Source organism: Natator depressus, chromosome 11, assembly GCF_965152275.1.
Source record: "Natator depressus isolate rNatDep1 chromosome 11, rNatDep2.hap1, whole genome shotgun sequence".
Classification (NCBI taxonomy): Eukaryota; Metazoa; Chordata; order Testudines; family Cheloniidae; genus Natator; species Natator depressus.
In genome coordinates this window covers 35,349,685-35,374,220 of record NC_134244.1, presented here as the reverse complement: position 1 = coordinate 35,374,220, position 24,536 = coordinate 35,349,685, and the positions used below count along the sequence as shown (strand labels likewise).

Here is a 24,536-nt window from a genome sequence, read left to right as displayed (position 1 = left end):
GCCAAGGGACATTCGAATAGCTGGGAATGACCGAGATGCAGGGACACTCTGGTTACCTCTGCTGTCCCAATTGCATCCCCTGAACTGGCTACGGGTGCTGTGTATGTCGGGGGCAGGAGGTGCTGCAGCCACTGAACATCACCCAAGAATTCCCCTACACAGACAGAATTCCTCCCATGGTAAGCTGAGCCAACTTGGAGCAATGTAAAGTGCAATAATGGAGTAGTGCAAAGCTACCCTAACGTAGGCCAGGATCTGGCCCATTTAGTACAGCATGGATGCTGTCAATATATAAACCAGTTAGAGAGGGCTGTGTTGTAGCCCACCCATGGGTCAGGGGGTTGAATTCCATTCTGCTTCCCCTTTTTCCACACTTAGTGACCTGCATAACATCCAATTGCTTTGTGCATGTTGGTATCTATAGAACATATTGGGTGGGGGAATTTCACCTCATATGAATATACCACATTACCATAGTAATTTGCTGCTCCTTTTGATCCACTCTGATAATGTTAGATAACTAGAGAAGTATCTATCAAGCAGTTGACCAACAGTTTTGTCAGAAGATCTGTAAACAGAGACTTCTAGAATGATGATAATCATAACAGCTCTTATTTGCCTGGATTGCTGAAAAAATGCAAATCCAGACCTTTAGTAATTCCATCTCAAGCTTTCATTTTTCCCAGCAAAGCATGAGAGAGAAATTCTTACCTTGCTGTGAAGCTGTAAAAGATAGGACACTTTTTCTCATGATAGTAGACTTCATTCTTTTTAATAAATGAATTAACAGAAAAGAATATACTTTTGGAAAACTTTCTATTATTAATTTTGTTAAAAGGACTCTTTTCCTGCTTTGATCATTTTAATTATTCCATTCATATGATTCTCAAACACTAAATTGTGTTAATTTAATTGAGCCTCAATTTGTATAAAGTAAAATATTAAATTAATGTCTAACTTGGCATTTATGAAAGTAGAATACATATTATTCCTGAAGTGATGCTTATAAACAGTAGTGCTGTAAATCTTGAAACACAAGAGGCACGTTGCAGCAACCTGAAACATTCTACTCTTCAGTAAATTTCCCTATTAACTAATTGTTTTCCCCAGTTTAAGAAATTGTGCTAATGAAATGGACTGAAACATACTTTTCTTCTAATGTCATTTTGGAAAACAGAGGGGTTGAAAGTCTCACATTTAAATGGTGCTTTTCATCCAAAATGGGACACCAAGATGTTATAAAACAGTGAGCCAGTTTCTGCCCCCCCCTTTATACTCATTCAACCCCCCTAAATCATCTAAGAATGTAACTGATAGCAGAAATGGGCCCAGGCATATATACAACTCACTTCACCCACTGCTGAAATGGAATTACCTTTGGACGTAATGTAGTGAATGACTTGCTACTTCCAGCTACACTATATCCAATTAAAGCCATTATGGGTGGCCAAATGTGAACTGGCATTTAGCCAAGGCTTTGGCTAACAAAAAGCACCATAGAATCTTTAGTGGTTCGGACCTACGGTGACCCCCCAGGGGTGCTGGGACAATTTGTATAGTGGGGATTCTCTGAGCCATTGAACCAAACTGTAAACCCTATATATGATGGAAACCGTTTCAAGCCAGAGGGTGCTGCTGCACCCCTATTTCCAGCACCTAGGATGACCCCTAGCATTAGGCTAAATCCTTGTTTTTGCCACTTGCCCTCTGACTCAGAGGGAAATGACTTGAGTTTCAAACACCACTTTGTGCAGCTCCTGAGGGAATCAGTTATAGGATCAACCATGGCTGGCCCTTCTTGACTGATGAGATGAAAACTCAAAACAGACTGCAGATTAGAAGGGTGTGTGAGATGCATCTGCTATAATTTTACCAAGATCAAAATTTTAAAAAATGAATGGGTTGATTTTTGTTATAATTAAGAATGCTTGTAAGTACAATGGCATATGGCTATATCAATTAATTTGTCAATAGGGCTCAGCAGATTGAGTTTTCACAAAGTGGAGTCACAAAATAACCTGCCAAACTCTCAGATCTCAAAATACCCTTCTGCTTCAGAAATGTGTCAGATTCATCACCTGCATTTATTCATTTCTATTCTATTCATTTCAAGTGTTTACAAATTGTTTATGAATTTGTAAAATAGTAGTTTTTCCTTTTTTCTGCTGAGAAACTTTGTAGGACAGAAACTTTTTTCAGGACAGGTTAGAATCATAGAATATCAGGATTGGAAGGGACCTCAGGAGGTCATCTAGTCCAACCCCCTGCTCAAAGCAGGACCAATCCCCTGGAGTGCCACCATGTGAAAGACAATTGTCTAGAACTGTCTTGTACATTATCAATTTATTGTGTAATCATTTACACAACACCAAAAATAACTGGATTAGAAATTTACTTACGAATTTGTCACTGTAAAAATAAGACAATTAAAAACAAAGATTTCACTGTCTAAGCTGGGATCCAACAATTCCTAAACAGCCTGGAAAGAATGCAGAGCAAACAATGAAACTTAATGGGTAAGATCTAACATTTCTGTGTTGGTTCTAGTCACGTACATGATGATATCCCAGTTTTGTATTTGCCTTTTTGCTTTCCAAATTGGAAATCTAAGGAATTCAAAATCGGCTAGATTCAAGGCCTAAACTATGTAGCAGGGTAGACTAAATACTAGCGCAGGAGCCCTAGAATTATGCACCACTGCCTGCCAAGACTAGTATTCCTTGTGTTTATATATTTATATTACACTGCTTCCCTATTTTCAGTGTGTGGCAGCATTTGGCATTGGAATCCCACAGTTGCAGGGTACAAGTTGCTACAGTGAAAATCTTAGTAGGAGGGGCTGCATTTCTTATTCCTCACCTCAGCAGAACTTGTACTTTACTGTCCCTTTTCCAGTATCTGTCACTGCATCATCCAACAGTTCTGTGGAATTTCGGTAGCTTGATGTTTCTGATAAAATGATCAGTAATGAATTAGATGTTTGTATTTAAAGGATCTTCACTGACCTAAGGAGGAGGTAAAAATGCCAAAAGCCACATGGGCTCCCATCTGGTGCTATCTCCCACCACTGCTGAGAATTTTGGGAAAAAAATCCCTGGCGTAGACACAGCCTTAGAAACCTGTACATGGTGATTTTAAATTATTTATTTTTGTTGTTATACTTGGTGTTTTTATATAGTTTTAATTAGAAACAGTGATGTGATACCCATACTGAGATAACCCTCAGAAAAATCACAAAACTAGATTTGTGTGAATGATCATTATATTAAAGTACAAGGAAAGGCACAGTTTGCAGATTACACAAGGAATCGTATTCAGGTTTCCTATGCAGTGGTAGAAACAAGAGCACATAGTCCTGTCATGGAGCTCATCATTCACTGCTGGTCTGGTGCCTAATCCTGGTTGCTCTGGGGATTATCTTGAGGCCTATAACCTCCCATCCATGGTTTTCACACTGTCACTCTGTCCCTGTTTGCCTGCCTACAGCCTCTCTCCCAGCCTCAGGAACCTCCTCCTCCTCCTCATGACTCAGCCCTCTTTCCGTGTCACTGTCCACGTTTCCCCATTCCAGGGGTTAATACTTAGGTCCAAATCCTACCACTTCCCAAGGGGTAAACTGGGGAGACCCAGGCCCACCCACTACTCTGGGTCCTGACTTAGGGACCTTGTAGATAGCAACCTCATGCTGCGACTAACTTCTCACCATGCTGCTATGTTTCCTGGGCCACTTCCCCACAGTCCCTGTACCTTCTTCACCCTTGGTCAGAGCATGCAACTACCCAGTCCAACAGGCCAGACAGGCACTCCTTCTTGGGATGTATTATCAGGCTTGTGGTAAGCAAGACACAAGAAGTAATTCTTCCACTCTTCTCAGCACTTACAGGGCTTCAACTGGAGTTTTGTGTCCAGTTTTGGGCACCTTCAGGAAAGATATGGACAAACTGGAGAAAGTCCACAGGAGAGCAACAAAAATTATAAAAGGTCTAGAAAACATGACCTATGAGAAAAGATTGAAAAAATTGGGTTTGTTCAGTCTGGAGGAAAAGAAGACTGAGGGTGGACATAGTAGTCTTCAAGTATGCAAAAGGTTGTTATAAAGGGGGTGGGGGAGGGTGATAAATTGTTCTCCTTAACCTCTGAGGACAGGACAAGAAGTAATGAGCTTAAATTGCAGCAAGGAAGATTTAGGTTGGACATTAGGAAAAACTTCCTAACTGTAAGAGTAGTTAAGCAGTGGAACCAATTACCTAGGGAGGTTGTAGGATCTCAGTCCCTGGAGGTTTTTAGGAATAGGTTAGACAAACACCTGTCAGGGATGGTCTAGATAATATTTAGTCCTGCCTCAGTGCAGGGGACTGGATAATATGACCTATCCAGACCCCTTCCAGTCCTACGTTTCTAGGAATCTATGATTCTGTTTCTTTAGAAACTAAGTATAAAACATTATTATGGTTGAGAGGAGGTCCAATGATTAGGACACTAGTTTTGAACTCAGTAGACAAAGGTTCAGTTCTTTACTGCCTCTCCAACTTTTGTGACTCTGGGAAGGTCACGTACTTAGGGTCAGATTTTCAAAGGTATTTGGGTGCCTAAAGGTGTAAACAGGCTTCTAGTGAAATTTTTCAAAATGCCTAACTCATGCCTAGAGGCTTAAATAGCCCTCTAGGTGCCGATCTACATTTTTAGGCATCCAAATATCTTTGAAAAATCAGGCCTTTAGTTTCTCTGTGCCTATGTTCCCTGTATGTAAATAGGATAATAACACTTCCTGACCTCACAGGTATGTTCTGAGGATAAATGCATTTAAGAGTGTGAGGTGCACAGATCCTGTGGTAGAAGAGGGTCATAAAGCTAGTTTGTTGGCTTAGAAGTGGCTCCTAAACTCAGATACTTGTATTAATAACTCAGTGCTGCTGCCTTCCCTCTGGGTCAACATTCTTATTTTAAAACAACATGTGCAGTAGATTGCTTTTACAAAGGTTCTTGAATACAACAGTCACCTTAAAGCTGCCCTCTGGTAAAACCATTGAGAGGGAGCAAGAGTTGATTACCTCATATGACCTCCCTTGGGCAAACTCAGGGGATTAGCTGGTACCAGAGAGTGCTAAGTATCTTAATAATAGATGATGTTTTAAAGATGGTGGTGGATATTTTATCACAAATTGCAAGGAAGGGGCTGTATTCTAGGAATACTATCTATCTGGATAAGCATTTGTTTTTGCTCTGTTATTTTTGAGGAATGGTGGTGTCTCTATTGTTAAGGTTCAGTGGAGCTGTCCGTTTAAGACCCAATTTTTGAAAGTACTCAAGATGCACATGCATAGACATATTGATTTGAAAAGTGCTGTGCTACCCAGGGCCAGTATAGATTTGGTGGGTCCCAGGGGTAAGGAGATACAGCGCCCCCATAATGACCAGCTTTTAAAATTTTCTCAGCCTTATAATGTTTTTTGAGCTCAGAACTGGAGGGGGGGAGGGGAATATAGGCCTAAGACACTCAACAGAATTAATATTAACAACAAGAGGGAAGGAAGCAAGCCAAAATAAGGAAGGAACAGGTTAAAGAATATTTTGATAAATTAGATATATTCAAGTCATCAGAACCTGTTGAAATTCATCCTAGGGACTATCTGAGGATCTAAGGCGCTATCTGAGGCAGTCTCAGAACCATTAGAAATTATCTTTGAAAACTCATGGAGGGTGGCTGAAGTCACAAAGGACTGGAAAATGGCAAACATAGTATCTATTTTTAAAAAGGAGAACGAAGAAGACCCGGGAAATTATAGACCAATCAGCCTAACTTATTAAACAATCAATTTGTAAGCACCTAGAGGATAATAGGGTTATAAGGAACAGCCAGCGTGGATTTGTCAAGGACAAATCTTGCCAAACCAACCTAATTTCCTTCTTTGATAGGGTTACCGGCCTAGTGGATAGGGGGCACGCAGTAGATGTGATATCTTGATTTTAGCAAGGCTTTTGATACAGTCCCACATGATATTCTCATAAGGAAACCTGGGAAATGTGGTCTCCATGGATTTACTATAAGGTGTGTGCACACCTGGTTGAAAGACTGTACTCCAAGAGTAGTCATCAATGGTTTGCTGTCAAACTGGAACACCATATCTAATGGGGTCTTCCAAGGGTCAGTCCTGGTTCCAGTATTATTCAATATTTTCATTAATGACTACTTGGATAATGGAGTGGAGAGTATGCTTATAATATTTGCAGATGACACCAAGCTGGGAGAGGTTGAAAGCAGTTTGGAGGGCAGGATTAGAATTCAAAATGACCTTGAGACATAAGAAAAATTGGTTTGAAATCAGGAAGATGAAATTCAATAAAGACGTGAAAGTATTCACTTAGTAAGAAAAAAATCAAATGCACAACTACAAAATGAGGAATAGCTGGTTTGGTGGTGGTACTGCTGAAAAGGATTTAGGGGTTATAGTAGATCACAGATTGAATATGAATCAACAGTGTGATGCAGTTGTGAAAAAAGTTAATATTCTGGGTTGTATTAACAGGAGTGTTGTATGTAATTGTCCCACTCTACTCAGCACTGGTGAGGTCTCCGCAATTCTGGGCACCACACTTTAGGAAAGATGTGGATAAACTGGAGAGAATCCAGAGAACAGCAACAAAAAGGATAAAAGGCTGACCTATGATGAAAGGTTTTTAAAAAGTTCTTAGACTTTCATTCTGGTTATATAAAGTGGTCTACTGCAAGCACTCTCTGGTACAAAAGCAGGATAGAAACACAGCTTGTCAGTTTTTCAAAGTGCTACATTCAGATTGGCTTGAAATTTGCCATATCAACCATGGCTCTGCCCCTGCGGGCACAGCAATAGGGAATCGGAATACAACAGTATCTTGCCCTGCCCTAAACAAACTTGTCATTTTCTTGGTGCCCAACACAACTCCTAATCAATGTCCCTATTCCCACAGTCCAACAGACTCTGATTGTGCTTTGTGTGGCACCATGGATCCGGAGTGTACTTTCTGCTGATTGGCAGAGACTGAGGGAGGAGTGAGGTACTCTGATCTCCCTGAGGGACAGATTACTTAGGGCAGAGTTAAGGTTGTTGTGTGGGAAGAGTCACCTTAGCTCTATATTTCCATTTTCCAATCTTTGTTTCTGTTTAACACTAACCTTCTTGAAGGGGACCTTAACTCTGGTTTTCCCATGTTTGAGTTTGGAAATTAAACTAATGTTCTGGAAGGGCATGAAGAGCATAGTGCAGTGCTAAGCATCCGCAATATGACCTCCACATTAATGATGTTTTTGTAAGATATGTATAAGGTGTATATGTCAGCAGTGACGTTTTTCTGTGAAGAGGTGGAGTTCCAAAAGCAGGCTAAAAAGATACAGCAGTACGCTGCTGTTACAAATAGCACTTGTTCAACTGCACTAGTTAATTTATAAATTACATATTGTTGTTTGCTGTTGTCCACTGGCAGACATATGCTTTGCACAGTTTTATTTTAGTCTCATAACTAAAGCATTAATCATCATAGTGTATTCACTTGGGCTTAAGCTTGAGTTCATGTAAACTACCATCTCGATTGTCTAGGAATGCTGGGGAACAGATAAGAGTAATATTGTTGCACCTAATATTCTATTGTGTATAATTAGTTTGGACATCTGTGATTGGAGTCCCAGGGGAGCCAACTGAGGTCACTCAATTAGGGTGAACTGCAAAGAATGGGGCAGACAATCCCCAAAGCTGGTGGATATTCCAATACTTGGATTTAATAAAACAGCACAAAACAGCTTCTATAATATCTCACTGGTTACCCAGAAGCCAACACAGTTGCCTTAAAGTAACCCAGCCTTAGGCCTCCACTCAGACACCCAAGTCAAATATGATGGGGATTACTGAAAAATGTATTCGTCATATAAAAAAGTTTTACCAATTCCCAAAGGATCAGACACATTACCTCCCAGGTTAATGAATATTCCACATTTTACCCAAATACACGCTTACACCCAATTCTTATTAACTAAACTAAAAGTTATTTAAAAAAAAAGTGTATTGGTTAAAAGATCAGTATACATACAGACATGAATATAGATTCATAGTAGAGGTGGTAAGCTTTGTAGTTGCAAAGAGTTCTTTCAGAATTAGTTTATAGTCCAATGTCCATTTTCAGGGTGATTCCAGGTTAGGGTTGCAGACCTCAGTCTTGGTTTTAAGCTTCCCCTGCATGAAGCATCAAGCAGCTCTGAGATTAAAACGATCAGGACCAAAGGGGGTTTTATACAGATTCAGGCCTTCTCTTGACAGGTTGGAGTCCTTTGGCAAACAATAGGCAATTATGGGGACTTTTGAAGTAGATCTATTTCCTAAGCATCACCGGTAATTATCTACATAGATTAACATAAGGTAATTTCCTGTTTTTCATCATTCTCAGGTGATTTGCTATACATTTCAAAGAGAGATGAATACAGTGATATCCTATGTTTACAGTTTATCTAAATGTTAAGATGTCCTTTTGATCTCTGAATTAACAGAATACACAATAGACAGGGACTGTTTGATTACATTGTTAACCATTAACAATATATATATGTAAAAACACAAACAACATCTACCAAAATGTCTCTAAGGGTTGAATTTGGGTCAGTTATCCTGCAGGATGCTTAACCCTTTCTGGCCAAGCGTCACAACATCATATTCTAAATACCATCTCTAAGCTTTCTGAATGCCTTTGTGAGATCCATATCAGGTGAAGGGTGAATGACTTCAGCTGAATCTAGACAAGAGTGAGGTCATATTAGTGAGAAAAGGGAAATGCCTAGAACTCTTCCTCTCCTCCATTGCAATCCCCTCCATCAAAGGGATCTGCCATCACATGGTCAAATTGATTCTAAGCCTTGGAGTCCTGTGATGGGGTGTACGTCATACATTGGCAAATAAAAGGTTAACAGGGAGTCTGAGGGCCAACTAGCCCATTTTGTGGCACCTGGAGTGGAGAGAACTAATAAGGATTAACTCTATCTGGGAAGAATGATGCTAGATGGTTCCTATAAAGCAAGAGGGTGTGTGTGAAGACTCAATTTTGAGTGAGGAGATCCAGAAGAGAGAAGGGGAAGAGTCCCCTTGCTTGTGGAAAAGCACCATGGGGAAGCTATAGGAATGAAGTTAGCCCTATTGTAGACCCTGGAAGAGGGGCAAGATCCCCCGAGACAGTCTTGTAGGTTGGTGTCCCAAAGGAGTTACAAGGAGCTGAGAAGACCTATGTTGAAGCTGGAGAAGCCTGGGAACCAGAGAATTGATTGTATTAACCACCGGTTCATGGGAAATGGTACAAGGGGCTTAGAGGTAGGAAGCAGTCCAGGGAAACAGCAGCACATCTGAAGAAGCAGACCTAGTTCCTTAACACAGGGTCCCTGGACTAGAACCCAGAGCAAAGGGTGCAACTGGGTTTCTCTATCAGCCCCAAAGGAAGGGGCACAAAAGCCCTACACATGGTCTAGTGAGCTCAGAGTGGGACTGAAGACAGTTCAGAGGATGGCTGAGGAAAAGCCCAAGAGAGGGCTGAAGGATCATGTGTTGGGACCTTTGGACTTTTAGTTGGACTTTTGTTACCTTGAAAAGGGCTCGAACTTAAGTTTGACCTGGACAGAGGGTCAAGTTACCCAGAAGACAGTGACAGAACCAAATCAGCTAATGGGGTGGGGAGGTGGGGGTGACAGAGCCCTTGCAATGTTGCATCTTGGCATGAGAGGGAGATTTGCTGGTGAGTGACTGCCAAGATAGATCCGTGTAGACTTTGCATTGCACTTGGCTACAGCAGCAAAAAACTTTTAATCCATCTGTGACTGGCGGAAGATTGCATCTGATCCAATTGAACACAGATCTGACCAGAATGATCCATGCATTTGTAAATCTAGATTGGACTATTGCAACTCTGTGTAACTAGGAAGGAACCTTCATACCCTGGGGAAATTCTAGTTTAATGAGAACATAGCAAGCTGCCTATTGAGCAATGCAGATAACCAGGAATGCATCATCCCACTATGCTCCCCCCTGCATAAAGTTCCCATTGAACACAGGGTCTACTTCACAGATTCATAGAGTTTAAGGAAAGAAGGGACCATTACATCATCTTTGTGATCTCTTGTGTAATACAAGCCATTAAATTTTACCCAGTCACCCTGTGTTGAGCCCAATAACTTGTGTTTGACTAAGGCATATCTTCCAGAAAGGCATCCAGTCTCGATTTGATTTATGGACTTCAAGGTCACCGTCCTAATATTCAAAGTCCTGCATGGAATTGAACTATAACCTCCTATAAAAGCTAAATTCCATGAAACTTTCAAGCAATAGGAGGAGGTTCCTGGCCTGTTGTTCACAATGCTATGGGAAGACTACAACTATGGAACTTGCTACTGGAATAAGAATGAATGCTGACCTCACTGCTTTCAGAGATGGATGCAAAAGCCAGCTCTACTCAAGCTTTCCCTTCATTCTTATTGATTTCTTTAAAAAGAACTAAAATATATCCACAAGACCTCTAAGTGTGCCTCTTGGAAGCAGGCAAGTGAGAGAGCATTTTTAAACCTGGGGAAGCACTGCAATACATGATGTGGGCAATGTAGGTATTACTTAGAAGCTGCTTCTGAAAACATGAAAGTGACTGTATTGATCCTCTTCCTTGGAATGTTGCTTCTGTGTTTAATAAAAAGTTATGCATTTTGTTAAGGGGCTCTAACTTTGTGCGTGGTGCAGGATGCTGAGTGATTCTACACTACCAAAACTCTTCACAAAATATACAGAGAAATGTCTTTTTAAAGATTTATGCACCATTTGCCAAGAAACTGCCTTTTTGTAGCTATGGCAATGTTTATATAATAACTATGTCTCTGCTGAAGTACTGTCCAAGCAGATGGGACATAATTTTCAAAGCCGTGTAATGGTCTTTCTAAAAGGAAATACCAGGAAAGAACAATGCTGTGCAACACAGCATACTTGGCTGTCAGAGTCAAGGATAAGCATTGTTAGCTGAGCAAAGTTAATCTGTATTCAAAGTAATTTAATGAACTGAAAGCTTAAAAATGTGGACTCTGATTTTTGACTGCTTGCTTTACTGGTATTCTGACATCTCTGTTTCCTTTAAGTGATCATTTGGATCACTCCTTTAAATACTTTAATTGAATTCAGGAGGACTAGTGGTTAAAACACAGGATTGGGAGTCAGGAGATCTGGGCTCTGCCATAGCCTCTGTGACCATGGCAAGTCACTTAACTTTCTTGTGCTTCAATTTATCCATCTGTAAAGTGGAAGTGATACTGCATACATCACAGGGTTGTTGTGAGGCTTAATTTAATTAAGATTTTTGTACAGTTCTCTGAAATCCTCAAATGGAAGAGTAAAAGTGGAGAACACAGTTATTTCCATTTGTTATAACACCATTTACTTCTTAAATCTTGTACTGAAGTTTTAAGGGCACACCCCATACCTGTACCAGCCAAACAGTGAAATGTCGTGATTAAAACAAAACACAGATGCATCACAGCACATTTTCTTGAGATTCACTGGCTAACTAACAACATTTTGTCCATCACTACACACATACACATGAAGGAAGAAGAAACTCTTTACTGAGTAATATATTGTACATGTTAATTGTAACAGCATTTTAAGAATTTGAAAATTCAAAGCAGGCTAGCCCTAGTAGTGCTAGTCTGATTGGCCAAGGCATTTTAGTCCCGTCCCCCGTCCCTCCCATCCCCAAGGACAACTATGGCATTGTAGGGGTTAAATAACCTTCGAAGTTTTTATACTGCACTTATCCTGCAGTATCAGAGCACCCTCTGGTAGTACATTAAGTAAAGTGATTACACATTTGTCATGTATTGTTTGATCTCTCATCCTCTCCCCAGAGGGACAAGAGTGTTCAGAAAAGTGTCTTGTTTTGGTACGGTGTGTGTTTTTGTTTTTTTTAAATGTAGGAGGTGTTCAGGACAAAAACGTGCCTTGTGTTTGGAGCAGAAAGTGAGGAGGTTTTTGATGGTCCTTAGTTCCTGAGGGAGTTAATTCCACACTTTCAGACCACCCCTGGTGAAAGTTCTGTATCCTGTACTTTACTCTTTACTCTTATTGCTGAGCTACATTGTGCCAGAGGAGTATAGCAGTTGACTAGGGTCATCCCAGAGATTTAGATGGACCTTTAGCTACCTGAACCCAGTCTACAGAGTGCTTTGAAGGACTGAGACATTGAACTTGATTCAAAATTCTATGGGAAGCCAGTGTAGAGAGTGGAAGACAGGCTTGTTAAGTTCATATAACGTGTTGCTGAGGAGATGTGTTGCAGAGTTCTGAACTAGTTGGAATTTCCTAGTGTTGAAGGCTTCCTGCCCAGGTATATCTCATTGCTGCAATACATCAGGGAGATGATGAAGGCATAAATAACTGGTAATCAATGGTTTATGTAAAAGAGCCAAGAACAAAGCATTGTCAGCATGATTCATGCCAGTACCCTTTGTTTTCCTATATCTATAGCCTACCTAACATTTCAATCTTGCGTTAAGATACCTGTGGAGAATCACAGGCACCGGAGACCACACTAGTAGATCCAGATGAAAGACCGGGCCTAATTCTGTAATAAATTCCATTCCTGGAGTTGGAAACCTTTATATTAAAAAATCCATTTCATTCTGTATAGTTTGTTCTCAAATACATGGAGTATAAGAGGAAAAAGAAATTATTCTACCTGCAAGCTTGTTAGATGGTGTGCTTGGTTAACTTCCCTCTGATGCTAATTATGAAGGTTTTCTCTCTGCTAATTAGAAATACAACTTTGTTCTATTATTCAAATTGGTTTGGCCATGAATAGCACACAAACTGAGAACTGTAGAGTTTGGAGTCTTCTGATTGTGAGTTGCATATTCTGAATAGCTTCAATCTGTTACATTTTTTAAAAAAAAATTAATTTTATTTTTCACAACATCTACAACCGACATTTTGTATCTGCAAACAGGCTACCAGGTTATAAAAGAGGAAAACAGGAGGAGGATTGTGGACGGGGAGGTGCTCTGAGACTGTGGGGCTTATTTCTGTTTCTCCATTCCATCACGCATCCAGGCAGAGTTCCTTTGGTTTGTGTCCCCTGACTCCCTAGACACCTTTGAGGAACAGTGGGCGCTGTCTGGGGTTCTCTGCTCAGTGGCCCCATCTGGTTCCCTGCTTATGGCCCTATGACCTCACTCCTGTTCCTGTTTCTTATTAGTTGTCCCCCAGAATCATTTGAGGCTTGGGTTCAGTGGCTCCTCCCTTTAGGCTGGGAGAGGGATCTTCAGGCATGGGTGGGCTTGTCCCCACCTGCTCTTGATCTCAATAGGTGGCTATGAAAGAGGAAGTTATCATCATCATGTTCCTATTACACCTCTGGCATTTAGGGCAGCAACGAAGCTCCTCCACTCCTGTCTATTTCTGGCAAGTTTGTCAATGGTTCCCCAGCTGTGCCCCAGGCTTTTCAGCTTGGTTTCCACAGCTTTTCACTATGTTGTTTTCAGGCAGCCTCATTTTCGCTTGCCTTCAGGTCTCCATCTTATTGCTACTCTGGTGATGGAATCATGGAAATGATGGGAAATGAAAGAGGAAAGGGGAAACTGTAATGCTACTGAGATGGGGATTGAAGGTTGCCTACAGAGCTAGTTTTGGCAAAACATCTGCTTTGCCCATCCCTCTGCTAACTTTTTGGCCTGAGGGCCACATTGGGTTTCTGAAATTGTATGGAGGGCTGGTTAGGGGAGGCTGTCTCCCCAAACAGCCAGGTGTGGCCTAGCCCCCATCCCCTATCTGACCCCCCCCTGCTTCTCACCCCCGATGTCCCCCCCCCAGTCCCCTGTCCTGTCCAACCCCCCCCCGTCCCCTGGCTGCACCCGAACCCCCCGCCCCTGACTGCCCCTCGCTGCCCCATTCAACCCCTCTCTCATTCCTGACTGCCCCCCTCAGACCTCTGGCCCCATTCAACCCTCCTGTTCCCTGCCCTCTGACCGCCTTGACTCCTATCCACACCCCTGCCCCTGACCACCACCCTGAACTCCTCTGCCCTCTATCCAATGCCCGCCCCCTTACCGCACTGCCTGGAGCACCGGTGGCTGGCAGTGCTACAGCTGCGCTGCCCAGAGCTCCAGGACAGGCAGCTATGCTGCCCGGCTGGAACCAGCCATGCCACCGCGCAGTACCATGGGTCAGCACCACTGCTGGCAGTGCAGTGAGCTGAGGCTGCAGGGGAGGGGGAACAGCAGGGGAGGGGCCAGGGTCAGCCTCCCAGGCCAGGAGCTCAGGGGCCGGGCAGGAGGGTCCCACAGGCTGTAGTTTGCTCACCTCTGGCTTAGCAGAACAAGAACCAAGAAGAGGCAAGAAGTGGAGTGATGCAGAGTTACTACTGCCCAGTTCAGTGATAGACATGTAGCAAAGCAATTTATTGGAGCATTTATGGTAGTCATGTGAGGCCAATGGATGACGTATAAATAAGGTCCTTGCAACTGATGAAATTGTATTTTGATTTGAAGTTCAAGCAGCAACTTGCTTTTTATTCTACCTTCAGCATGGTTTTTAAAATGCACTTGTTCAGTGAAGTAGGTTTAAGAAGGTTACTCTTGAATGTTAGTGTATTCCTCTGACTGAAGTACTCATAGTTCAGGTTATCCATAATGACGCGCAGGCAGCATTTTCCATTCTGTGGAATGCAAAGGACATCAAAATAGAGAGGAAAGGTAGTCGTACGTTTTGAAGAACAGACCTAGCAGTCACGAGAGCTTGATTTTATATTACCTGTGCAACCCTGGGTGAGTCACTTGATGTATTTTTGCTTCTGTTTCCTCATCTGTAAAATTTCCATTATAGATTCTCCTCTGGAAGGTAATATAAGTGCAAAGTAGCATCAAAGGCTATGAAAAGAGGGGGAAGGCTTTACATAAAATGTAAGTCAGATGTATTTCTTCTAGTTCCTTGCTAAAGCCCTTTAAATTAGAACCAGAATATCAATAGCACTTACCCTTTGTTTATGGTCTTCCTGCAACTGATTTTTGCACTGCTGTGAGCTATTAATACTCGATTGAAGTTTGGGGTGTTGGAACATATTTCACTATTTTAATGTATTTTCAATACATTAATTTTCAAAAAGTTGTTTTAACAAAAGATGAATATAAACTATTAAATTATCCAGTTAATTGCACTACTATATACGAAATCAAAGATTTACCATGTGTACAGTGTCAGTCCCTATCCTGCTCCAACAAATTTTTTTTTTTTTTTTACAGATTTTGTGGCCGTTTAGATGTTGCCTTCGTTCTATAGTTTAACTTTATATTATATATGTAATAAACATCAGACTAAACGTAGTATTTATGACTCCTATCTACCCCAGATCCTAGTTTTCTACCCACAAGTTATTTCTTCTGATACCCACCATATTCTCCCCGGGTGGAGTTTAACAAGTCACACCTGCCTCAGTGAGTCAGCAAAAATAAACCTGCCATTCCGTCTCTCCTCATAGGAGAATCCTGCCAGTCTTTTACACCATTACATCAACCAGCCAATTATAATGAGTCATTAGATGCTATTACATTCAGAATACATTTGCAAAAGCCAGTATATAAAAATTCATCAGCCCAAATTTTCAACTGCCATAGTGTGAGTGATGGAGAATTCCTAGTTTTATCAACCTCATGGAAAATCATCTCTAACTAAGACAGAATGAAAACTGCTGGTGTTGTTCCTATTTTAGAACATCCCTCACTTAATAATTAAAATGTTGTTCTCCATATCTGGATTTCTTCAGTGAGCTTAAAAACAGCAAAACACATTTTATCCCGAAACATTTTATTTTTGTTTTCTCATTAGTCTCAAAACATTTACTTTCTTTAAGTCAAATACCACCAGAGTTCTATGTACTTCTCCATACTTCATTGGGAGTTGGAGTGGGCCCTAATCTTTTCACGAACACTTTATCTCCTATTCACTAGCATGAGTGAATCTCATGCAGTCAGTTCTGTGCAGTTAGTTTTGTGATTCAGGTGTTTTGTGTTGTAGTCAGGTGAGTGTTGACCAAAAACAATCTGGAAATTGTCATGTTTTTAATCTGAGTTTTGTGCATATAAAACTGAGTCTGAGTTAGGCTTCCTAATCTGAGGATATTGCCCCAAAAGTGCAACTCACAATTTGACTCTATGCTCTTTGAATACGTCTACACTGCAATTAAAACCTCCAGCTAGCCTATGCTTGCTGACTTGGGCTCAGGCTAATGCTCTGTAGGCTTTTGCTTGGGCTGGAGCCTGGGCTCCAGGAGCATGCAAGAAGGGAGGGTCCCAGAATTCAGGCTATAGACCAAGCCAGAATGTCTACACTGCGATTTAAATAGCACCTTACCCTGAACCCCACAAGCCCGAGTCAGCTGGCATGGTAGTGTAGACATACCCTTTGAGTAGATATGGCCCAAGGAATGCTTGTGAACATGCATCCAGGCACGCTCAAGCCTCCAGCTAGGATGTATAATCTTTTTGCATGTCTCCGCATTCCTGGAAGGGCCAAACCCCAGCCTGGGATCAGTTCATTGTTTTGGCACATGGGTGTTGCCTTTTCCAGATCTGCTCATTTCTTTCTGCTCCAATGTGTAAAAATACATTCCTATCTCACAGAGGTATTGGGAAGTTTAGTTAATGAATTGTAAAGCACTTGGAACATGCGTATTACTAATGGTCGAGCTCCACAAAGAGATTGATGAGAAGGGATTTGAACAGGGGTTATTCACCTGTCAGATGCGTGCCCTAAACCCTAGACTATAAAGTCACTTGCAGTGTTTCTGGCTTATACTGGTTCCAACAGAAGCAATTGAGAGAGAGAGACAGCAGAATAGGGGTAGTTCTGGGGTTAGGGTACTCTCCTGAAAGGAGGGAAACTCCTGTTCAAATTCCTTCACATCATCAGGCAAGAGAAGGAAATGAACCAGGATCTCTCACCTCTTGGTTTAATACCCTAATCACTGGGCTAAAAGTTATAAGGAATCCGGTCTTTCTCCCCACTAGTGGGTGAGTTCTGCGTGGAGTTACTCGATCAAACCCTGCATGAAAGAAAGGCGGGACAACACCTATTGTCCTATGGTTTGAGGATCCTGCTGGGGTGTAGGCATGATATAGGCAGCTGGTTGCCTGCCTGAGGTAGCCATATGCATGCTCAGAGGTAGAAATTTAGGTGGCTAGGGAACTTCTATAGCTGAAATGTTAGCACTTAGTGATTTTAGGCACCTAATTAGCTGAGTGGAGGTTTTTTGGCTCACAGTAGTACCTCAATCTGGAATTTGGGCATCTAAGCTCCGTGGTGGCTCCGGGCAAATGTGTATTAGTACTCACAGGTCCCAAGGATGACTCGACCCCCACTGGGCTGGGACTGTACATACACATAGTCAGAGACAATCCCTGCCTCAGGAGTTTACAAACTAAACAGACAAGTCCAGGGGGAGGGGGAAAGAGAGATTTTAACTTACTTTTTACAGAAGAGGAAGGGGGCCAGGGAGAGAGTAAGTACCCAAGGTCCCATAGGAGGAATGTGATAGAGGTGGGGATTGAATCACAGGCTTCCTGAGCCGAGGTTAGTGCCTTAGCCACCTGCTTACCCAACCCACGGTGGAGTGAACCCATTGCTAACTGTCCCAAGGAGCTGCAGCTGGCCAGGGAGCCAGAGACTCTCTCAAGGAACCGCCCATGTACCCAGGTGCCGAGCGGGAACAAAACTGCCCTTCCGCTCAGTACGTTAAGGGTTAGTTGTGTCTTTGTTTCTGTCGCTGGGCAGGGGGACGAGGCGCGGCAGGAGAGTGACCCCAATAAGACCCCGCCCGGCGGGTCACAGCTCTGGAGTGGGCTCTCCAGCCCGCCCTTGTCCCCAGGCACCTCCGGGGCTGGCTGCGCGGCCGTGCTGGGGTAGGAGGGGCACGGGGACACTGAGTTTAGGGAGCCCCCTCGCCCGGGGTCCCTAGCGCTGGTGCCTCGGCAGCGCGGGGCGCTCCGCTCATCGCGGGGGGACTTCGGGCAGCAGGGGGCAGCCCGGCCTCCTGCCGCACGTGAGTTGGGAAAGGGGCTGGGGGGGCTGCTGCTGCCCGGGCGGCGCTCGCGCTCCCCCCGCCCCCCACGTCTCCACCCTACAAGTCCGGCCCGCCGGCACTCCCGCTACTGCCTTAGTGATCAGCTGCTGCCAGTGCCTCCCGTTTGGGCTGAGCCAGAGGATGGTACCTTAGAGGAGGAGCCGCCGGCGCCGCCGCGATGGCTGCCCCGCTGCCACATTTGCCGCGGAGCGCAGGGAGGGCTGCAGAGACTCCGGCTCCCTCCCAGGAGAGCAGCGGTGACTTGGCTCCTTTCCCCTGGCTAGCCCAGCGGGCTCCTCTCCTCCCCCCTGCTGTGCCCCATTCCCAGGCGGGGCCCCGGCTCGGGCCGGACAGGTAAGGCTGAAGGGTGGGGGGCAGCGTCTCTGCCGGGCGGATGCCGCCTGTCCCTCCGCTCTGTGTGTGGCTACAGGTGGCTGCAAGCTCCCGGGATCTGGCAGAGAGAGAGCCCCTTTCAGCAGGGAAGCGCTAGCCCACCGCAACGCCCTAGAAACGCGCCGTCTCCCCTCCGAGCCTCGCAGGCGTTTTGCGGGCAGGCTCCCGGGCTACAAGAGGCTCGGAGGTGAACGTGTGTTGGTTACACGAGGCGACGACCCTGTTCTGATGCTACTTAAGCCTAGGTGGTGTGTGATCAAAACCAACCCGAGGAAGCCATCGCAGAGGTCTGATGTCTGAGCAATAGTGGGGTCGGACAGGAACAGGCTAAAAACTATTCGCACAATTTTCGGAAAATACTATCAAAGGTTTGCCACATCCAAGGCAGAGTAGGGAAGTCGCAGCTGGAAAGGGAAAGAGATGTGCGGCATCCTGTAGCGGAAGCATCTTTTTCTTCAGTTAAAATTGCCCCCCCCCCCTTTTTTATTGGCTCTGAACACAACGTTAGTCCCCACTCCTGCAAACGCTTAAGCATACGCTTACCTTTCCTACTGCGAGTAGTCTCTGAAATCAATGGAATTACTTACAGTGGTAAAGTTAAGTACACGCACAAGTCTTTGCAGGATAGGGACCTTTATCATTCATGTGGCAATGTTTTAGGTCTTCTCTTCTTTAATTTGTCCCTTAAGAGCTTTTAATCCACGTTTTACTTTTTAAAGGGTTTTAAAATTGAATCTTATCAGCAAAAAAATATTTCACACAAGCCATCAACTTCCACTGGCTTTTTTTGGACCTAATTAATATTGCTGTTTGTAGTTTCAGAACTTGATCTGGCAAGGCTATGGGCAACATTATACACCACACTTTTTAAAAGTGAAATGAACCAGCTTGTAAGATAAGAGCACTCCATTTGCCAGGAACATCTACTATTAAAGCCGCTTCTGCAAGAGTTATAACCACTTTAAGTGATATTTGTACCAGGTACTTTCACCAGTTGTTAAGCTCATGCTTCAAAAGGAAGATAGTTCCACTTGTATTAAAAGAGAGAGAGAGCTGTTAGGCTTTTATGAAGTGTCTAATAGTTTGTCTACATTAACTTCTCACACACTTCAAAACATTGTGAACACAATACTTTCCACTCCTGCTAAACACTATCTATTCCCTGTAAATTAATGTTCTCTAAATACTTCAAGAAATAAAAGCAGCCTCAAAAGTAATTTAATGATGTGGAAGAATCTAAACATTTTTATCATACCAATTAACAAGTGACCCATAGAATGACACTAATATAGGTAACTAAGAGGTTAAATATTAACCCGTCTTCAACTCCCACAAATGGGGAACGGGGCGGGGAAGGAATGCTTGCAAAATCAAATCAAGATTTATGGTGTTTTGTGCCTATTCTTCTAGGCAATAGAAATCAAATTTATATTTTACATGTCAGAAAATTGTGTAATGTAGTGTGCACAGCATTCTAAAAGCTTAGATGTTGCTGGTTAAAATTATTTATTTTTTTAAATGAATGCATAAGGGCTCTTGCAAAATGATTATGGAAGTGGTAATCTGCTCAAACTCTCGCAGGTACTGGCTGGTGGTATTTGAAACAAATACGAAGTTAGATTTTTAAAAACATGACCCTATACTGAGTCTTATAGCTAATTAAGGAGTTATTAAAGAAAGAAGACAAACACCGAGACAGTTAGAGGCAGAAAGGAATATTTTTCCTATGTGAAATTCCAAGCTATGAATCACCTTGGGACTGGACCCCACCAAAACTCATGCAGGTGCTTTACTTTTTATCGTGAGTAGCTCTGTTCAAACAGAGAGAACTACTCCTTATAGTAAAGTTAAGCATATGCGTAAGAATCCGGGGCCTGAGAATATTTGCAATACTTGAGGACAGTATGGACACACTTAAGCCCTGGTGCTGTAAAGATTTACACTAGCAATTAACTTTACAACCATGGGTTGTCAATGGGATTTAATCTAGTCTTCCCCATTAATTGAAATTAGAAAAGGGTGTTTAATTTACTGGGGAGGGTTGGAAAATGACTAAATTGGCAACACTGCAACCACTGGGGGAGATGGGAGAGTTCTGGGGGTGTAAGGAAATCCTGCATGTGCAAAATTAATCATATGCATTTTAATCAGTACAGCCTTTTGACAAAAAAAGTGCTAGTAATGTGACCAATAACTAATGTGACAAATTCCCTAATATTAATGTCCTAATATATACTGTATTTATATAAACCATGTTGTACATTTTGTTGATGTAGGATCAAAAAGAAAGAGCTTGATGTGTTGGCAATCCCATCAATTCCAAACCCTTTTCCTGAGCTATGTTGCTCTCCACTTTCATCGGTTTTGTCAGCCAGCCTGTTGCCCAAGGCAACTTCAAGAAAAAAGCAGGTAAGATTTATAAATTATTTTTTGTTAAAACACTTAGTTCTACAAAAGTGTGTGTGTTTGTTTGTTTTTTACTCCAACCCTCAATGAAATATACAATTATCTACTTAACTGATCCAATTCTAAGTTCCAAATAATAAATTCCAAACATTCCCAAGAAATTAAGATATACAGTCTAATAAACAGAGTATTAATGGTGATAATGACTTTTTGGAATCAAATCTAGGAGGTATGAATATTTTTCACAATTGAGATGTGACTGACTAATCTGTGACAGGTAAAGAGAAATCACAAGCAGGTTATGCTTTGTCATCCTTAAATGAAAAATTAAATTTATACCTTGCCCATCATTATAATTAGACCATAGCAGCTGGGTGTCCACAGTAACTGAACAGCTTTTTATCTAAAGAGTCTAATGTTGTTAGTAAAGCTGTAAAAACAAAACATTGATAATTAAAGGGCTCAGATACCAAGCTTTTCACCATGCTAGGTGGATAGCGGGTTTATGTCCAAATTCTGTGGCATACATATACAATATTTATTTTAAGTGAATCTCTTAAATGCGAGTCAGAGGAAGCATTGTCACAGCTTTCAAGGATTTGCACTCCAATAGTGGGTCATCTTTTCTGGCAAGAAAAAAAATAAGTTGCCAGAAATTATTCTTTTGTAGTCCATGTTCCCTTGTAACATGCTTGACCAGGGATGGATACTAGAGATCAAGAGTAGTTAAGCTTTCATTTCAGCATTGAATTGAAGAAAGCAGCGGTGTTCAAACTTTCAGTTTGTGTCTCAAAAACTGGCCCATCTCAACTCTTCAGGTTTTTTTTTTTTTGTTTTTTTTTTGTGGGTGGAAGAAACTTTATCTGGGTGGAACACTCCCAGTGGTGCTACCTCCAGGACATTGTCTCTGCATGCTTGTTCTCTGTGGGATCTTTCCTGTGAGGTGTTTTAGATGCAGGGCAAGTGCAAGAGGAAGTAGAGCTGATGAGTACCTACTCACTGTAGTACTGCTCCTTTCTCAACCTTCAGATTTTCACTAAGAAACTGTGGAAGCTAACATGGCCACCAGCAGCATTCATTTATCTGGAGTTGACCCCTCCATGGGTGCTGCTGTTCAACTGCAGGGAGACTGTCATTGGCAGCATAGCTTCTATTGGAAAATGTCCTCCTTGAGTATGTGAGGTGTCAAAAATCTGAGAGGGCCCTTTTGTGTGGAGGATCTCTTTGATAATCCCTTTAAACTTGTCCTGTTACAGGGGGTGGTGTTCTGAAAAGTCCATCTGGATGGCACTTTCAGGCCTCTCAGGTTGTCCTCACACGAGCACCCCTGTCATGGAGAAAATCTGGCCCACTGTTCCAACTGCTGTGTTGCTATGTCTCAACTTCTTCCCAGTCATAGTAAGCTCCTTTGCAATATGTGTCTTGAGGCTGATGCAAAGGATGGGTACTAGGCGCTTATCAGCAAAATGCAAGGGTAGCACTTTGGTGAGATGCCAGTTCCTGACCTCTAGCTGGTGGCACAGTCCCTTTTTAGAGGCTCTGTCTTTCAATATTGGCCTCTGACAACTTCTTGCTCTTGGCTCATAGAGCTTTGTTTCTCTCTCTCAACCCCTTTTTCCCTATGACACCTTGTGCGAGAGTGTCCATTACTTTACCTTTTCTGCAGCCTCCCACTGTGAAGGTTGGGAGTGTGTGGTGGGGGACTGAAGCTAGAGATCATCACTACTTTAACCCTCCCCACCTAATTCTGTTTCCTTCTCATCTTCACCTAGGAATAGCAGTGGTGTTTGCTTATACTATTATTGCTCTGAGTTTTGCAATAAGGGAGTAAAATTGACATCACTCTTGTCAGTTTCATAACTGCCCACAGGATTTTGAATGTCAGCAGTGAAACTGAGCTCACACTTGTAATTTTAATGCCTGGGGAAGCTCTAAACGGCAGCAGAGGAAAGAAGAATACATTGAATCAACTCATGTTTGGAAAATTCTTTGCCATCATAAGGGCTAGAAACTTTTTTTTTAAAGTAAGTTTAAACACCTCATATTGAAGGCTTAGACCTGTCTCTGCCTCCACTCAACTTGTCAATCTTCCTACTTGAAACTAGTAAATGGATTTTTCAAGTCCTGCTTTAACATGCAAGAGCCCAAGTGCATAATGATGTAGCCCGTCAAGTTGAAAAGTGTGTGTTAACTTGATCCTGAGGTTGGTGTATGAGTATAAATGTAAGTTTCATATCTTTACTGCTTTTATTGCTGTCTAGTTCAGTTAAAGGATCTTGCCCCAGGACCCAAATCTTTGGTCCCATTCCTACTCTTTGTACTATCTTCTTATTTTCCATTTAAGGAGAAAAATATTGTGTGTGGTAAAAGCAGCATCAGTGGATTAAAAATCTAGGGACTTCTTCAAAGATGGAGTTAAAATAACTATATTTTATATGGCTTGATCCAATGCTCGGTAAAGGGGTCTTTTCTATTGATTTCACTGGGCATTTGATCAAACCCATAATATCTGTCTGCTGAGAACGCGGATTCAGATTTAAACCTTCTAATATTTTTTTTTACGGTAAAGTATATCTTCCTTGCACATGGGTAAACAGATGTGCAGAGAGCTGAAATAACTTGTCAAACGTTTCACAGAATAAGTGTCAGATTCTCTGTGTGCTAAAATTCATGAGACCCAGTTCCCAGTGGTTGCTTTAGCCACTTATTTTTACTCCTTTGTAACAGAGCTCCAGTATATTTAATACATACACAAACACTACTGTGACTATATTATAACTCTGCTGAAGTACATGAATGTTATAGTCTACTGGAAACCTCAAAGCCAGCTACAATAAAGGAATTCATTATCTCACTAAAAAGAAAAATGTAATTTATGTTACTGTCAAATACTTTATTATATATAGTGCTCATGGCTAAAGGGTTTTCTCTTTCATGCCTCTCATCCAGATATGTTTTCTCAGACTATCATATTAGACTGCTTCCTTCTCACCTTAATATATTTTCCTGATGGATTTAAGCAATAGAGACAAGTAAAGGAAAATTTACGAAGTTAGCTTCTACATAAGCCTAATGTATCATTATCAGCCAAGTATGCCTCTAAAAGAAAAATACCTAACATTATAAAAATAAGACAAACTAGATATATACAACAGAACCATTTCATATATCCATAAAATAACTTTTCATTTTATCAAACCCTTTTTCTATGTGAGTCTGACTAACTGTTTTACAGGTACTTGGACCATTCTGGAGATGTCTTTAGGTGTTTAATAGATTTTTGGGAGGGCTTTTCTGCCTTGTTGGGAGGGATTTTCCCTATAATCTTTGGTCTCAGGAAGGAGAGGTTTAATTTGACTCCAATCTCATGGGCTATTCAAGATATCCATGGTTTTCCTCTATTCGTTTGTCCCACCACACTACAAGTCAAAGTAATCAAACACCTTCCTCATGTGGCTTCCAGTTTTAAAATGAACTACAGTAATTCTCTAATTTGAAAGAGGTTTAGATTATTTATCAGGATATTATCAGACACCTGATTGGAATAGACCTGTATCCCCTAGATTCAACAATAGTGTCTTCCTAATTTGCATATCGTTTTATTTATTTTTTATAAACCCTTTTAGCTCTCAAATATCCATCAC

The 24,536-nt window shown here is 42.0% G+C and overlaps 1 protein-coding gene and 2 long non-coding RNA genes across 5 annotated transcripts in view; 1 reads left to right on the top strand and 2 right to left on the bottom strand.

Annotated features, from left to right (window-relative positions):
• LOC141995929 (uncharacterized) overlaps positions 1 to 24,536 on the bottom strand; it is a 91,440-nt gene that overhangs the window by 12,457 nt on the left and 54,447 nt on the right. Inside the window, exon 2 of the long non-coding RNA XR_012641440.1 lies at positions 2,860 to 2,949. This is a non-coding gene — a long non-coding RNA (uncharacterized LOC141995929). The remainder of the gene's footprint in view (positions 1 to 2,859; positions 2,950 to 24,536) is intronic.
• On the bottom strand, positions 14,463 to 18,424 carry LOC141995928 (uncharacterized). Its single transcript, XR_012641439.1, has 3 exons — positions 18,242 to 18,424; positions 14,790 to 14,869; positions 14,463 to 14,694 (listed from the first exon to the last, which is right to left on the bottom strand). It is a non-coding gene; the product is annotated as an uncharacterized LOC141995928 (long non-coding RNA).
• The window catches only part of GRB14 (growth factor receptor bound protein 14), a 102,345-nt gene continuing 95,918 nt past the window's right edge, over positions 18,110 to 24,536 (top strand). For 2 of the 3 annotated variants that reach the window (XM_074967462.1, XM_074967461.1), the window contains exons 1-2: positions 18,121 to 18,447; positions 20,763 to 20,895. In XM_074967462.1, coding sequence (XP_074823563.1) covers positions 18,272 to 18,447; positions 20,763 to 20,895 — 309 coding nt within the window. In that variant the 5' untranslated portion in view covers positions 18,121 to 18,271. Of the gene's footprint in view, positions 18,448 to 20,762; positions 20,896 to 24,536 lie in introns of all 3 variants that reach the window. The other variant, XM_074967463.1, reaches the window with a different exon arrangement.